This window comes from Nuphar pumila, chromosome 7, assembly GCF_984573655.1.
Source record: "Nuphar pumila chromosome 7, dmNupPumi1.hap1.1, whole genome shotgun sequence".
NCBI lineage: Eukaryota > Viridiplantae > Streptophyta > Magnoliopsida > Nymphaeales > Nymphaeaceae > Nuphar > Nuphar pumila.
Window position 1 is genome coordinate 93,464,923 of NC_143255.1, and position 17,378 is coordinate 93,482,300.

The 17,378-nt window shown below is 39.1% G+C and overlaps 1 protein-coding gene across 2 annotated transcripts; it reads right to left on the minus strand.

Moving 5' to 3' along the window:
- Positions 1–2,135: 2,135 nt before the first annotated feature.
- LOC149832491 (cytokinin dehydrogenase 3-like) lies at positions 2,136–7,980 on the minus strand. 2 transcript variants are annotated; one of them, XM_090012482.1, is made up of 6 exons: positions 7,774–7,980; positions 6,622–7,295; positions 6,406–6,533; positions 6,019–6,279; positions 4,678–4,937; positions 2,136–2,845 (listed from the first exon to the last, which is right to left on the minus strand). In XM_090012482.1, the coding sequence occupies exons 2-6, from the start codon at positions 7,196–7,198 to the stop codon at positions 2,497–2,499; spliced, it is 1,575 nt and encodes a 524-aa protein (XP_089868608.1). In that variant the 5' UTR covers positions 7,199–7,295; positions 7,774–7,980; the 3' UTR covers positions 2,136–2,496. The 2 variants fall into 2 exon arrangements, with proteins under 2 accessions (XP_089868608.1, XP_089868607.1); XM_090012481.1 differs by having other exon boundaries at positions 6,622–7,980.
- Positions 7,981–17,378: the final 9,398 nt, after the last annotated feature.

Below are 17,378 nucleotides of genomic sequence, written 5' to 3' on the forward strand. Positions count from 1 at the left end.
TCGTAGAGATAATAATGAAAGTGAGAACTAAGAAAAATTGTAATGTGCATTGGTAGAGAGCAATAAATGAATCTAAGTAAATGAAAAGAAAATTTTACATGCATGCATTTAGGTTATGTTGAGTTGTTTGTTTGACCTCTCAAGTTAGAGGTCTTATCGAGTCAGGATTTGAGACTCGTTATTAGTCATAGACTTAGTTGGAGTCCAGTTTGGCTTGATGACCTACCCATGTTCGCTATTGAGTAGTTGGTGATCATGTTACTTACTAAAGCTTGTAGTTTGTTTCACTTTTGCTCATTTTTTTCTTCAAAAAATCATGAGTAGATGGGTTTGGCGGTGACATATGCGCATAACTTGAGTATCTTTGAAGCTGGATCATGAACCCTTCTTTTCTTATGAGTGTTATATATTTTAGAATTTTATCAGAAATGTAATTGATTATAATTTTGTAAAACTCAGTATTAATTCACCCATTGAATTTTGTAATCAGTAATGAATACATGAATGAAATGAAACTTTTGTAAAATTGTTTGATCTTCCTTAGTGCTAGAAAACATTTGCAAAAAAAAATTATGACAAAATACTTTAAAAAAATAAATATTTGATTTTTCACCAAAAAAATGGCTTAATTTTTCATGCAATCTTACTGAAGGTCTCACATCTTGGCAAAGCATCAATAGTCGATGCCAAGCCTGTCTCTATTCCTCTTAGCTCCTTCTCCACATTAACTCATGATAACTCTCCACTATTCCAAGATGTTTTCCTTTACTGCACTATTCGTTCCGACATTGACTCATTGGTCAGCAAAACACATTCTAATAGGTGCCTTGATGATCGAAAGTCTACAGGAGGGTTTGATCCTGGTCCTCTTGCAAGCAACACAAACACTGAGGCCGAATATAAATATCTTGTGTGTGCAGTTGCAGATCTTTCCTGGTTAAAGGCATTATTGCGGGAACTTAGTTTTGTTGATCACACTCCTATGACTCTATGGTGTGACAATCTTGGAGATCTATACCTCGCCGCTAATCACATATTTAATGCACATACTAAGCATGTGGAAATAGATTTGAGGCCATCATGAAGTCTGATTCATTTCTTCGGCTCTAAACCTTTAGCTTCGCTATTTTTGGAGAAAAGCTCAACGTGTTCAACCAAAAGCTGCCCTTGTTGGGGCATGTTAAGGCCACTCAAGACTCCTTCTCAGAGTCCAGCAAGGCTGGACTGTTGACTTCATATTGCAGTTCCAACAAACCCATCATTTTTCAAATTTTAAAGTTGATCACGTCTGTCATCCAGAATTGACGTTAGCTAATGAAGAAAGAGTTTAATCCAGTATAGAAAGTTGCCAACAGAATCTGGGTCAATTCAGAAAACATAAAAGGAAAGAAACGTGATCTATTGTGAGGTCTCCTAACGTGGTTCCAACTTGTGTTAAGTATATCTTTGTTAACTGTATTTTTATGTTATCATGTTATGTATTTGTAAAGCTGTGAAAACCAATTCTATATAATAAAAAAACCTTTAATCTCTCGGTGTATAAGAGAGTTTCAGAGTTTTCACGTCTTGAGATCTTTTCAGGCCCAACAGGCCTGACTCAAACCACGGCGTATCATGAGCCAGGAAAAGTTATAATAGGGTTTACTCAGGCCTCGGCCAGGCCTTCAGGCCCATTTAGTTAATCAGGTTGGGCGTACAAAATGCAGAGAGAGAGGAAATTAGAGTCCATGAGTTCACTCATGGACTGGAAGAAAGAAAAGGGCAAAAGAGAACAGGGAGAGCGGATCAGGTCCAAGGAGACTTGGACAGAAAAACCGTCCAAGGCACCTGGATGACATTCATCATGAAAATGAACAGCATCAAAAGACTCGGACCATCTATGTAAAGGCCATTCTTTTAGATGAGTCTGGTGCCCTCCATCTCCATGATCTACGGCATCCAAAGACTCACTTAGACCTGATCACTCTCGAGAACAGGACCTTCTTCTAAATTGGAGCCACGAAATTGGGGAGAGAGAAAGGTGAAAAGGAGAACATAAAGAAAAAGGGATTCTCTCATATATCAAAGGGGGGATTAGGATTTTGCACTTTAAGTACAAAATCTGATACGAAAAATCTCTCACGGGTCTTCCGGGAAGCGTTAAGAGAAAAGTTATTATAGAAACGAAGAAGCTTACAAAAGGACAAAAAGGCTCTGACCACTCTCTCTCTCTCTCTGTGCCATTACTGTCCTGAATAAAAGCAAAAACAACAGAAGGCAGATTCTCTCCAGGATCTCTTCGACCCATATATCGAAAAGAATAAGAAAAAAGAAAAAGGAAATTTTGAAAAACAAAACAGTGATACCCCGAAATTCCCCCAACTCCTATTCCCCCCATTTTCTCGATTTCTTCGACACCAACTTCAGAATTCCCCATTTTCTTAGACACCAACTTCAGAATTCCCGATTTTCTTCGACGCCAACTTCATATTTTCCCCGAAATCAAATCTCTCTCTCTCAGGCGACATCCATCGTTCTCCCGGGCTTCCTGTCGAAGATCCTCTGGCCGGGTGCCAGCATGTTGAGCGGGTCGAACCTCGCCTTCCTCGCGGAGAACCTCTGCCACCCGACCTCCCCGAAATGGTCCATCCACTGCCTCTGGCTCGCGTAGGAGGGCAGGTACTGCTTGGCAGAGAGGCCTCCCGTGGCAGACTCGGTCACCCTCTGGTTCTGCCGCGCGATCTGCCTCAGGCACGGCGTCGCAGCCACACACTCTGCCGCCGCAGAGCGCAGGACTCCCACTATGTAAAGCACGCTGTCACTCCTGTCCGTTTCTGGAACAACAACCGACATGTTCCCATTCCACCTGCAGAGAAAGAAAGATTTTACTTCAGTCCTTTCTCTTCTTTTTTACTCTTAAGTTGTTTCCCATTAAATGAGTGCAAAACTTTCGAAAGATTTTGTTATTATATGCCCCATAGTACATAATCACAGTTGTATGTGTCGCTTTACAGAAGATTTTCCAAAATCCTCTTAAAAACAATGATGGAATTTCAAAGATTTCATGAGTTTAACTTTGCATGGTACAACAATAGCGTATAGTTCGAAATATGAATCTTTTTATCGACAGTAAGAATCTTATTTTTAACACCCCACCACCCTTTATTTTTATACACAGTAAAAAGCTTTTTAAGTTGGTTTAAAAGTAAGGAGTAAAGATTTCGGAGAGAATAGCAACATTGAGAAGAAAGTGAGATTGTGACATTTGCTTGAGTATTTATTTCTGCCAGAGCAGGAATTCTCAGGGGTTGATCTGCTCGAACAATGGTACTGTAACAGTTTCAATATCCAAAAGGTTGTTTTTTTGAGAGAGGATCAGGTCAGAGCCTCCTTGGATGCCGTTCATCTTAAAAATGAAAGCCAACCCTCAAACAGTGAATAAGGCTCATTGTGAGTGGTTCATTTTTAAACCATTCAGATGCCGTTCATCTTGAGATCATCGGCATTCAAAGGACTGACCTGATCCTGTCTCGTTTTTTTTTTTTCTGTTTCACTGAGGATATTGTTATTTGTACATGAGCAGACTGTGCCAGAGGCAGAGCTTGTCTTCTTTTATCCTGACAAAAAGATAAGCAATGCAGGATTTTGGGTTTTATATGGTAGATGGCATAGTAGCATACTAATGGCAGCCACTTCACCTCTTTTTTCTTTTTGGGGCCTGTTTGGAATCTAGAAATTGAGATAGGAGTTAATGCATTTGCCAAAAAGTTGGTCAAAGTACCATCTGATGGCTGTTTGGAAACTGGTAACTGGCATTTGGGATGGAAAGCCAAGTGGCATTGTATTTACACTAAAACATGAAATTGACAGCTACCATCTTTAGGAGGTGGTAGCTGCCAAATCCTGGATTTGTCCACTTTCCATCCCAGCTACTAGTTTTCAAACAGGGCCTTAAAGTGAGAAGAGAGAGAGAGAAGGCAGGGCGGGGGAGAGTGGTCCACTCCACACAGTTACTGCACAAATAGAAAAGGACCAAACGGTGGCCCAGGTACCACAAGGGACCTGAATGCCGTTCAACAAAGATTGTGTCACTATTTGGATCAGTTGGTGGCGTGCAACCCACCGAAAATTTGGCACCCAAATAATTCCCAAAGAAAAACATTTTTTTGCCATTTCAGTTTCACCGAAGAAGCAATATAAAATTCCAAAAATAAAAAAGGTAAAGACAGACAAACTAGAAACGAGGTTCTCTAAATAAAAAAACATGGAAACAGTTCTCTTTTTTATGTTAGCCATGGAAAAGCAATTTTTAACAGAAACAAAACCAATAAATTTTTTTTCCTAGTAAAGACAAATTAGAAAAGAAGCAAAATAATTCCCCAAAGACAAACATTGTTTGATTCACCTAAAGTACCACAGAATAATATAAAATTCAAAATAAAACGACACGCAAACTAAAAACGTAGTTCTCTATAGCAAAATACAAGGAAATAGTTTTTTGGGCATGGAAAATTTATTTTAACAGAAAAAGGCCAATAAATTACTTTTTTTAGTACCTACCAGAAGACTACAATATTAGAAAGGAAGCAGCAAACCCCACCAAAATACCGTATCTATATATATATATATATATATATATATATATATATATATATATAGAGAGAGAGAGAGAGAGAGAGAGAGAGAGTTTTCTCTTACTTGTCTGCCCTGATTGGGTAGATGAGTACAGGACCCTCAAAGGTTTTGGGTGAGATGTTCTCCAGCAGGAGGTCCTTGAACTGGGTGATTGATGAGGGAGGCACAAACATATTGAGCCATGGGTGTGGAACGTCCCAGAGCCCCCTCCCCCTCAGATTCTTCTCCTCCATCCTCACACGGTTCAGGAAATCGAAGTAGGAAACCTCCACACTATACACAAGCGAAGGGATGTGGCTCAGCCGCCCCAATACTTCTTCTATCTGTAGTTCCCACAGAGACAATGGAGAGAAAATAGTAGCCAGCAAACAGAATTACAGAAGAAATATAAAACTAAGTTTCCTGTTTTTTTAATGTTTTACTATTGACTGTGAATTCTTCGTTATTTTATTCTATCACAAAGAAAAAAACATGCGAGCCAAAAGAACTTGTAAATTTAGTTTTTCATAGTTACATTACAAATATAGCTATCCAGAAAAAAATTACTTTTTTTTATTGACTGGTATTTCTACGCACGACAGAAGTTTTCCGGACAAATACTAAACTCGCGTTTAACAAAATTACCATCATAGAGAAACTCCAAATACCCATAAACCAAGGTGACCAGATGCTTCAGTTTTCCTTTTGAGACCAAAATTTGGAGATGGAAGTTGAAAGAAAGATAATTCCCTTTTTGAATCAGACCACATCAACTCCAGTAAGTAAGCAAGTTCTCCCAAATACCAGCCGGGAAATGGTAATAAAGCATATAAAAAAAAGAAAGAAAATAGCTCCCCAGAATACATAGAATACAATATACATGGTCAGTGAGGGAAAAGGTCCACACTGCAAATGTTGCAACCTTTGTCATAATGGCATAAATGTAAGCTTTGTCATCTTCCTATGCCACTAAGGCGGGTCTTTTTCTCAACTGGCCTTCCCAAATGATAAAATCATGCTTCAACCATAATGTAATAATCTAAATTCACAACAAATTTATCCTAGTAAAAAAAATGAATATGTTGACCCTTTACTAATCAAAATGAAAAAAAGTGAGTCATTTTAATTTTTTATCTTTATTTACTTTTCTTTTTCTTGTTATTGACGTATTGTTAATAGGATTTTCATATGCATTGAGGTCCCACTTATCCTTGTACAAGGTCTCAAGAAAGGTCCCCAAAAAACCCATGGAAGAACCTTCCCAATGGTTTTCAAATGGAGGTAGATGAAAATGTTTTGGTCCATTCTATAGATCCATTTCATAACAGCTGGGTCCATGTTGCACACTAGAATGATTTCCATATCCATTTTTTATCATTTCCAATTTTTATATATATCCAACTTTGAACTGAATGACGAGCGTACCTTTTCGGCATTGGATCCCTTGTTTTGGTGACAATAAACAGCAAACTCAATGCAGTAGTAGATGTCTGAGCTGTCCCCGTGAAGGCTTGGACGCGAATCCAAATTGGCTGGGAAAGCAACAAAGGAGCTCAACAGAGACTGCTCGTTCAAAACAATAAAACCTTCCACGTAGTCCACCATGTCCTCCATTGAGGTCACCAATAGCTCCTGGTCTCTTTTAAACTTATCAAAATCATCATAAAATACTCTCACCCATTTCACCTAAAAGCCACCAAAAGAATCCCATCACCAATCCAACACGCCACACTTAAACAGACCATCAATCCCATCTACCCACCTGAGAGAGAGAGAGAGCTTATATGGAAACAAAATGAAGATCAAAGTTACCTTATGAGGAGCCTCTTCAAGCACTATTCTAGCTCTTGTGATGATACCAAACTGACCTAAACCTCCCAAAACTGCATAAAAAAGCTCTGAGTTTTGGGTGGCAGAGCAAGTTACAAGCTCTCCTTTGCCTGTTTCAAGACACGCCATTAATTCCCAATCACCTAAAACAGAAAAGAAAAACAAATCCCTTTTTCTTTCTTAATGGCGGGTTTTTACCTGTGACCACATCCAACTGAAGAACATTAGTGACTTGGGGGCCTTTTTTGAATGTCTGACCGCTAATACCACCATTAGACAGGGTACCACCAATCGTGAGATAGAGGTAATCCGTCCAAGATGTTGGGGCTAGACCCATCTTGAGACACTCTTTCAAGAGATCAATCCATAGGGCACCCCCACTGACATCTGCATAAGAGTACCCATTCTCTCCACTGCTTCTATGTATCTCTATGGAGTTAGGCAGAGACTCCATCTCAATCGCAATGCCATTGAGGGCCTGAGCCTGACCATGAATGGAGTGGCCTGCCCCTCTAGCAGCCACAGTCACCTTGCTGAAGGAAGACCCATACAGGAACTTCAACAGGAGGGAGATCTCTTTGGGGGATGTTGGTCTCAAGACTGCAGCAGGGGAGTTGAAGTGCATCCTTCCAAAATCAATAGAGGAAGTTGGGGTGGCCAGCAGGAAGCTTGAGGGGCCAAAGTCCATAGGGCTCTGAATGAACTTACAAGGAGCACAGAGCACAAGAAGAACGACCAGAACATTTATATGGTTAAATAGGAAAGCAAACTCCATTGCCAACAACTAACAGAGCTAGAATTATAAAGGCTGAGTTTCTTCTTCTTTATCTAGAAATCCCAGAAACAAAGATAAGCAGATGCGCAGCTGTGATCTTTAACACGGAGAAATGACAGAGAAGTTTGAGGGAATAGGAATTAGAAAAGATATTTAATTTCTGAAGTTCCAAAACAATATTATAGGCTAATCTATGAGCAGCAGATATTGCTAGAAACAAACATGAAATAGTTCTTTTTTTTTTATATGATAGTTTCTAAGAGAAAAGAAGAAGGGAGCATGATTCTCAATCTAAAGTTTAGAAACTAGAAAATACAATGAAAATTGTGTTGCCAAAAGGAAAAAGATAGAGAGAGATCAAAATAAAACAGAGGAAATCAACGTGAGTTTTTTTCAAAAGAATGCCATAAAATAAATGTAATAACAAAATAGTAGAAAGGAACACAAGAAAAGAAGCAAAACCCAGTGTGCTATGTATCTTTCAATGAGAAAAGAGAGGATTAACAGTTCATTGAAAAGAAAACTGAAAGAGAAACCTCCTGTTTTGTCAATAAACGAAAAAGGACAACACATACACTTCCTGTTCTCCCTTCAATCTACACTTGTTTTCTTGACCTTCTTCTCTTGTTAAACGTCAAAGAAGAGAAAACCAAAAACAAGAGAGCACCAATGGTTGTAGAGAGAGAGGCAACGTTTATGAGGGCCAGGAGAGAAGAGAAGGTGAAGACTGAGAAAGAGATCTCTGAGATGGACAAGAGAGAAGAGACAGTTGGAAAAGATGTTTTTTTTTTTTTCAGAGATGAGGATTAAGAAAAAAAACCCAGAAGAAGATCAACTCTGTCTTATTTATAGAGGACAGGCCTGAGGTTATCAAAATACAGCAGGGGTTTGCTAACATACCGACATGGAGATCATGAAAAGATTTTTTTTTACAATTTTTAGTTTTTTACCACTTTCCTCATTTAGGTTGAGTCCGGATCGGGTGCAATTGTATGGCACAAAATTTGTGCATTAAGCACCTGATTGCCTTCCATGAGGCCATGGGCCCTACAACCATGCTGACAAACGTTTTTATCGGCAAAAATCTCGTTTTCCAAAAACTCTCAAGAAATTGAATTTTTTTAATAAATTTTGCTTTTTATCGGCAAAATCTTGGCAATAAAAAATTAATTTTATAAGAAAATATTAATAAAATTAAATCACGGTATTTATATTTTTTCATAAATCTCACAAAAGTTATCATTTTAAACTTTCAGGCAATTTCTCGCAATATTATCATGAAATTTTTTCATAAATCTCGGAATATTTGTCACTATGCCTACAACTGACAAGCCTGTTCCCCAAGATCGAGGGTGATCAGGTGCTTAATGCACAAATATTCTGACCTTAACACATTCAGATTTCACACGTACGGGCCATTGCACGGTAAGAGTAAGGACAGAATGGTAAAACAATAATAAACATTTTTTTTTTCAAAATATACGGAACAAAACCTAAAGGGTATTTTGGTCATTTCGTTTAAGACTTTGGCATTTCTTCGTTTAGGAAGTTGGATAATTTGTTATTTCAAGATTAGGTTGATAGGGTTGGATCTGAGCTGGACCTTTCCCTGAGCCTGAGGTGATTTTTTGATCAAGTTGGATGTTATTTCTCAAAATGGATCAATATTATAGTTTTTCAGAAAGTATCTCCAAAAAAATGTAGCTTTTAGTGTTCTAAACATTTCTCCAAAAAAGGAAAAAACAAAATTGCCCACAATCCAGAAAACAGAGTTTCTCTAATGTTTTGTATTTTATAATTTTTATGGAAAATCTGTTTTAAACAAAGTTTTGCTAATTGCGCACACAACAGTCTGGGTACTTGGGGGTGAATCCAGTTTAAGCATTATCTCAATCTCATCCCATATGCAAACTCAAAAATGGGTTTCACATTTCTTTAGTCATAATTAAGGATGGAAGTGAATTAGGATGGGTGCAGAGGACAAGGTCATCACCCCCTGCCCTGTACCAAAATTTTGCCCTCCATCTCCGCACAAGTTTTGATTTTAACCTCCATCTTCCATTCATTCATTCTCCGTTTTATGTCCTTCATCTCCGGTCTAAAGGGGGCGAGACAGTGTGGAGCTCCGTTTTTCTAATCTTCCCACCATTGCCGCCTTTCACCGTTAGAGTAAGGAGAAGAAGGATATGAGAGAAATGAGAGCATATGTGGCTCGTTAGAGGAAAGAGTAGGGCAGGAGCAAGAGTAAGTCCATCCCCGCCTCTATCCCTGCATGGGTTTTGATTTTAACCCTTATCCTCGATCCATTCTTCATTTCATGTCCTCCATCCCCAATCAAAACAGGGAGGAGTCTTGTTTCCCCTCGGCCCACTGCCATCCCTAGTGATAATAATCCATGTCATGAGCCTTAGAATTCTATACACACTTTATAGATAAACCAAGTGGAACACGAACCCGGACCCATCTCAGACTTACCTAAGCCCTTTTTTGAAGCTTAACTTAATGATAATTAAATTGGTATTTTACTACTTTCTCAATGGTCAGATCCTCTCTCAAATTACAGTTCATGTCTAAATGTTCCCAATCGAATTTCAAATGGTATACGGATTTACAGTTGTTCTACTGTATGCCATGCATCCAATTTTTTCCATTATTCCAATGCTACTTAACTAGCATGATATTCTCCTTTCACTTTATCGTAAGGAATTTATTACACAGTGATCTGTGTGGATACATGCTTTAGAATGGAAAAATATATGTATTAAGAGAGAGAGAGAGAGAGAGAATTTACCCTATAAGTGATGTGAAATTAGGGCAATAACATATTCGATTAGGTTATCTACAAACTCATGTCATGCAAAACTTTCTTTACCCAAATGGTGAAGAACCTTTTTTCATCTATAAATGGAGCACTGATCCTAATAATTTATGGTTTTTGAAGACCAAAGCCACCCTTTTGAGGCACCCTCAAGGCTCTTCTTCTTCTTCCTCCTTTCAACAGAGGTACCAAAGTGTTGTTGCACTAGAAATTTTCTTCTTTTGGTTTCTTACATGGTTTAGAGTAGAGGTGTCAACGGGCCTGGTTTACCCTGACCAAAACCTATAGGGTTCGGGTATGGTGACAAATAAGAAAACCCAATTAAGACCCAGGTCCGGACCCGAAGGTCCTATTAATACATGAATCCGGGTATAGTTTGTGAAATTTTATACCAGACCCAGGTCTGACCCATATTCCGATTAAGACTCTCAAATTTTCAATGTAAAAATTATAAAAAATATTGTTTTATCGGGTCTGGTTTATGTAGTTCTTATCGGATTCGAGTATGATTTCCATTATAGTAGACCCGATTAGACCCTGGTCTGGACCCAATACCATACCCAAAAATCTGATCCAAGTCTGGTTTTACCTGGGTCCGAACCTTGACACCCCTAGTTTAGAGTGCCCTAAATCAAGACATAAAAGTTTTAAACCTTCATCTTCCCAAAGTTAAGTCTTGTAACTACTGTGTAAAATAATAAATTACAAGGCCCAAGGATGATAGTGGCGATAAAGAATGGCATATAATTTGAGACTGTTTGGTTTGTTGGTTGACTATTGCATTATTTGTGGTCCATTGGGCTGGTGTGCTCGATTTTTTATGGCATTGTTGTTGGCGTCACTCCCCCCACAACCCTAGGCTATACTGCAAGTTGGTCATACCACTTGCCTCATTTGGGTATCTGCCAACCCTTGGTGCATGACTTAGCCACGCCACACCCAAAATGTACGGTTAATCTTGGAGGCCTTGAGCCCCAATTACAGTAATTAGGAGCATAGTTACAAATATAAATGACGATATTTTCGTTAGCTTATATTAAACAAAAATAAAAAATGCAATTGATTTAAAATATTAATTTTTTGAAGAACAAAAAGTTGTGCTTTATTGTGATATTAATGCAATGCAGAAGCATTTGACATGGTTTTTCTTATGATTACTATTTTGGTTATATATATATATTTTTTCCTAATTTTTATTTTAGAAAACTGGGTTTTTAAAAAGATCGGCAGATTTTTCCTCTTTCAATCCTCTTTTGACATAGTGGGCCAACGAAGAAGGTGCTGGCCCCATCCTCCCAGGTTCGACTCCTACTAGGTGTGCAGGTGCCTTTAACTGGTGGGGCTCCGCAAGGGCTTGGGTGCTTATGACTCCACCTGAGGTTTCCCGCATACGAGTGTACCCATTGGCCGGATTTTTGGTGATGGTTCTTCGTCACTCTCCTCGTGGGACCATAATGCACGTCGACAAGCATACCCCGTAAGGCATGGGATCGGTAGACTACTTGGGGTTTACTTTGTAGGGAGGTGGGCTCATTAAGTGACTTGTATCCTTAGGAAGGTTCCTCGTCATCAAAAAAAAAAAAAAAAAATCTCCGGCCACATACCGAGTCCAGCCAACTATTGGTGTTATTAACCAACTGGGGGGACTCGACGTTGCAGGTTCAAAACCCAATGGTGTAGTTGTATAACTGGTAAGGGTCTGCCTAACCCTAGCTTGCCTTTCCAAAAAACAAAAACTATTGGTATTAACATTGATCTAAAAATTATAAGTTTTCTCAGGAGAGGTGGGTTTGTCTTTTCAATTATCGAAAAAATGACAGTCTTATGCAGACTTGGCTCAAATTTACCCAAAAGGCTACTCGAGAGGCGGATCAGGTGCAATCACATTGCACACTTTGAGTGTGCCATGACACCTGATATCCCTTTGGGATACTGCCTGTCAGCTGTGGGGGCCCAACAGAAGATAGAGGTTAGATTAGGTGCAGCGGCACACTAAAGTGTGCAATGTGATTGCACCTGATCTGCCATCACTCGAGAGCATTGCGTATGTTCGAATTCTTAATACTAATGTTTGAATAAAAGTAATTCTAATCGCCTTGGCCCCTTACCATCAGGGTCTCCGCTTATCTGCTAGGAGCAGCTAGTGCACGTCACCTTGTATTAGGACGTTGCAAGTTCAAATCCCAATGCTATCGTTGTATAACTGGTAGGGCCCAGCTTATCTTTCAAAAAAAAAAAAAAAGCCTTTGCCACTTGCAAATGCAAATAGGAGGGAGCACATTTTAGGTTTGGCTTCATATCTGGCCAAATTGGGGCCCTTTTAGTTGGCTTCAGTAAAGAAAACCACATCTAATAACCAATTAGTCTTGGATTTCGGATTTGGTTCTACTGTTATTGTGTTTAAATATGAATTCAGATCCACAATGTTTGAACCGTTAACATAATTGAATATATACATCCACATTTGGTATAAGCTCTCTCCATCTGACGTTGAATCCGGCTCTGATTTAGATATACCAATATTCAATTACATCTGACCCGAGTTCGAACCAAACCGTCTTTTTTAAGGCAAGCTGTGGTTAGGCAGACCCAAACAATTGTACAACTATACCATTGGGTTTTGAACCTGTAACGTCCCAACACAAGGTGACGTGCATTAGCTGCTTCTACCATACGGAGCCCCCCATGGTTGAACCGAACCATTTGCTTCCTAAAAAATCAGCTATGAAATACAACATTAGATGAATTCCATGTTACAGCGGCCAGCCTATACCACAAATTTCGGTATTGTGATTTCCTTAAAAGAATTTTTTATGATAAATTAAATCTACTTTTAGAAATTAAAAATTCAAAGAATCTAAAACATAAACTTTATTATGATGAGAAAATCTTGTTATTTTGAAAACATCACTTTTTTAACTAGTTTTATTGGTTTTCGTTATATCGCAATGAAATCACGATACGAAAATATCGCTGGTTTTTTGTGGCCATGGTACAATTACAATATAACTTTAAAATTTTAGGCGCTTTAGGGTTTGTTTGATGGCTTGTCCAAGATTGAACGAAATGAACAAAAAAATGCAATGAACAACTCGTTTTGTTCATTTTATAACAATTTTACCAAGTTCAACATTAGTTTCTACTATACAAGAGGTTGTGCTCTTTGTGTCCAACATTTGGTTTACATTATGTGCGGACAATATAAACACACACGGATAATGGGTTGGATAACTTTGTTTTGGATCGCACGACTCGAATTTTTCTACAATATAAGTGTTTTGACATGTTTATTATGAATTTTAGCCATGAATATGGATCTCAGATTGAATTTAAAAACTAAAAAAATGTTTACAATTTGAGTCATTTGAGAAAAATAAGAAATAATATATATATATATATATATATATATATATGATTTAATCAATATCATATCACATTTAATTATGAAAATTTATCATAAAAATATCAAACAGGCAAATCAAACTATCAAATCCTATTAAATTATAAATGCTTAAAATACAATAATATAAATCATAAATAAATACTATAGCTTGCTCGGCCCGAATAATTGGCCGCCATGGGCCGGGCCTAGTCCAGTATAATTGGCTCTTGCCCAGCCTGAACCAAGTACTTTGGCCCAGGTCAGCCCGGTCTATAGCCCGTTATTATATGTATAACATAATATATAATAGGCCAGGCCTGGCGTCGCCCATGTGCTAACCGGAGAGCCGTGTGCAAGGGTTTTCCCAACAGGCCTGCCCATCATTGATGGGTCGGGCCATTGACCGGGCCGGCCTGATTAACAGCCCAGTCAGCCGGGTTCATTAGCAGGCGGCTCCATGCCCCCACCCCTACTCAAAGGTCACGTGCTGAAGCAAAAACCCTAGTGGGTAGTTTTGTCACATTTTTTTTATCACCGCTAGTCGATTGTATCCTTGACCTAAGGGGTGGGGCTTAGGGTTTGGTAATATTTTAGGGTTTTGACTCTCTCCCCTCTTTATTTTTCGCGTTTGTGGTTTTCTAGGGCTTGAGGAGAGCTCTGTCTGTCTGTCTCTCTCTCTAAGAGAGGGGGGAGGAGGCCGTTTGGGGGCACGTGCATGTTGGTCTGGTCGCGCCTGCGACGCAATCAAGGGACGGAGATTCGAATCCCGTGCATTAGATTGAATGAAAGTGAGTTGATACAGAGAGAGAGAGAGAGGGTGGCCCCACACCCCCCCCCCCCGCTTGCGTCAGCCCTACTAATTCCCTTCCAAGTATCGCAACATCATAGGTACACCTCACTCCACTCATATGGTGGCCCCCCACGACAATTCGCCTCATTCTTGGCCACACAACCCAAAATCCATCGTATTATTTGGCAATAATTCCATTACAAGAATATCATGAATCATGTTATGCTTCAATTATTTCAATTAACCTATCTCTCTAATTTCTTAAGTTGATTCATTCTTTTGGTTGCAAACAATTTGTGTTGATTTATGTTAAAACATAAGTTGGTATGTAACTTTACCAACCTCCCCCCCCCCTCTCTCTCTCTCCAATTTCCTACAACCGATTGTCATTTTTGGTTGCCATCAATATGTGAAGTTTTTATTTTGATTTGAAGATTGGAAGGATTAGCAAGGAAATGCTCTCTGCTGCAGTAGTGGGACTCTAATGCAAAACATATTTAGTGAAAAATCATACTTTAGAGCCCAAGCTTTCTTAGTCTTTGGGTGGCATTTTTTTTTCTTTTTTTAGATAGGCAAGATGGCACCAGGTATATACGTTCATACCATTGGGATTTGAACCTGCGGTGTCCCAAACACAAGTTTCTTGGGTGGTAAAATTGTGTTCTTATAAATTTAATTAAATAATTGTAGAGTGATCGCCCATGGATGGGACAATTGCTCCGTGTAGCTTTCCATTCATGAGTTGGTTGTAAAATTATGAAAAAAAGAGGAATGTGCATCTGCCCATTTTCTGATTAACAAGACCAAAAAATGTTTTTTTTTTGAAGAGAATCTTTTACCATGAGTTGGCCGATGAATGATGGAAAGGATGACAAATAACCATCATTTGTTTACCAGTCCTTGGCGAGACGAATGGTCAGATCAAATAAAGGAAAAAAAAAGAGGAATGAGGGTAAAAATTGTGGAAAAGAAAAGAGGCATTTGAGAGAGAGAGAGGAATAAACGAAGTTTTAAAAAACTATTTATTTTTTTAGGACAACATTTTGGCCATCAAAACACAATTTTCATAACACGCTTTTAATGCAATATTGTTTTCAAAACACATTAGTGTTAATTTCTTATAATTTATATCAGCTTGTAGCAACCACTAAAAAACTACCCAGTAATATTGATGAGATATAGCAGAAAGTTGATTCAGAAGACCTGAGTTCACAAGAATCAATTTGGATTCGTTTTCATTTTAGATTTTTATTTTGGTTCTTGTGTTTGGATCACTATATTTGATCCGTATCTTTAGGATAAATCTTATCTTTTAAAAAGTTTATCATATTGAGTAATTTGCTTTAATTAGAATTAGGTAGACGAGGGATATAAGAGCTGAATCAATTATTTTTTTCTTTAATTTCCTCTTTATTTCTTACATTTTACTTTTACTTTGTGTTTTTCTTAGATAAGTATTAGAGATAATTGTACTTTGGTTGCTTCCCACAAAAAATTTACGTCAATTTGGTATCTGAGTGATTTTTTTTTTTGTAAATCAAGCCCACTCTGACTCAGTTTACATCAGTTGGTATTAAAGCCCTGGTGCTATCATCGTGGATTCGACAAGTGATCCTTGTCTCGATAAGCGATCTTGTTGATTTCATCAACATGATCAACCTGAGGAGTAGATCTTGATGAAAAATTGATGTACGACTCTTCAACATATTCTTCCTACTGGTGACATCCACCACCGCCTGTCGACCACATACCAACTTGCTGCATACCAGTTGTTGGATGGTCATGGCTTCCTTCCTCATCATCTTCCCCCTCCTCTCATTGTCCCTTTCTTCAGGCCTTCCCTAACCAGCAATGGGTGGCATGCCCAGGCAAAGCCCCTCCTTTGGTCTCTTCTGGTGGTCTTCTCAGGCCGAGTATTGACCGGCCAGCTTTGACAGGCAGCAACTACCCTCAATTCCGAAGTCCAGCCAAACTCCCTCCCTGATGCCTGCTGGTTTCCCTCCACCATTTGAGGAAGCAAATGGCTTTCCTAACGTGGGAGGGCGACTTCTGTCTCACTATTTCAGGAGAACTGCTTTGGATATGAACCAGTCCTCACCATCTGGTTCTTCCCATGGTTTATAACTTTATACCACCAGACGGGGTTCTAAAGTTCCCCCACCCCAGTTCCTTGGTTGAGAATCATATTCTTGTGGTTCTAAACTAGGGATGGCAGTGGACCAGGGGAAAGCGGGGCCCCGCCCCGCCCCGCCCCGTTTGGACCGGGGATGAAGGGTATGAAACGGGGATGGAGGCGGGGATGAAGGTTAAAATCCATCCCGGTTCGGGGATGGACGTACCCTTTTCCCCACCCCATCCCTGCCACTTTTTCCCGCCCCGCCTCATCCCCGTTTGAACAACCGGGGATGGAGGACATGAAACGGGGATGAAGGCAGGGGTGGAGGTTAAAATCCATCCTCGCCGGGGATGAAGGTTCTAATCTTGAGGAGGGGCAGGGGTGGAGACCTTGTCCCCCGCCCCGCGCTACTGCAATCCATGTTCTAAACCCAGATCTGACCGTTCAAAACCCATGGTGAGCCTCCTTTGCTGCAAGGTTGAAGTTGAGTGTGCTCCGCGGTGGGTACTAAGAACTTCAAGGGAAAAGCTTTATTATGATAATATAATAAAAAAGATAAAAAAAAAAGGATTGTTACATCTAGGTTAGTGTTTAGAAAGTGATCAATTGATTACATTAATTATGGATTGTCAATATGAAAAAAAATAAATAGAGAAATCACTCAAAGCCCTTTGTGTAAATCATTTGTTGCAAATTTTAATGACCAAACAAGGGCATCTATTGTTCCTAGGCCGTCCTAAGTGAAGTGGGACCTCTTCAAATGCACATGATCAACAAAGGTGGACTATGTGTCCCACCCTTCACTTTTTATATATAAAAATACTAAAAATAAAAAAATTAGGTTAATTAACATGGTTGTTTCTTACTTGCCCTAAGTGTACTTGAGAGGAGAACAGAACCTAGAAGCTAGGGTGTGATGTATGTCTTATTCTTCAACCCTTGTCTTAGTTAAAGACAAAAAAAACTAATGCCAACTCATTCGCTTATTTGTCCTTGTATTTTTCAAGAGAGAGAGAGAGAGAGAGAATATCTCCAAAGGAGATTCACCGTGTCTCCTTTTTGACAAACAAATTA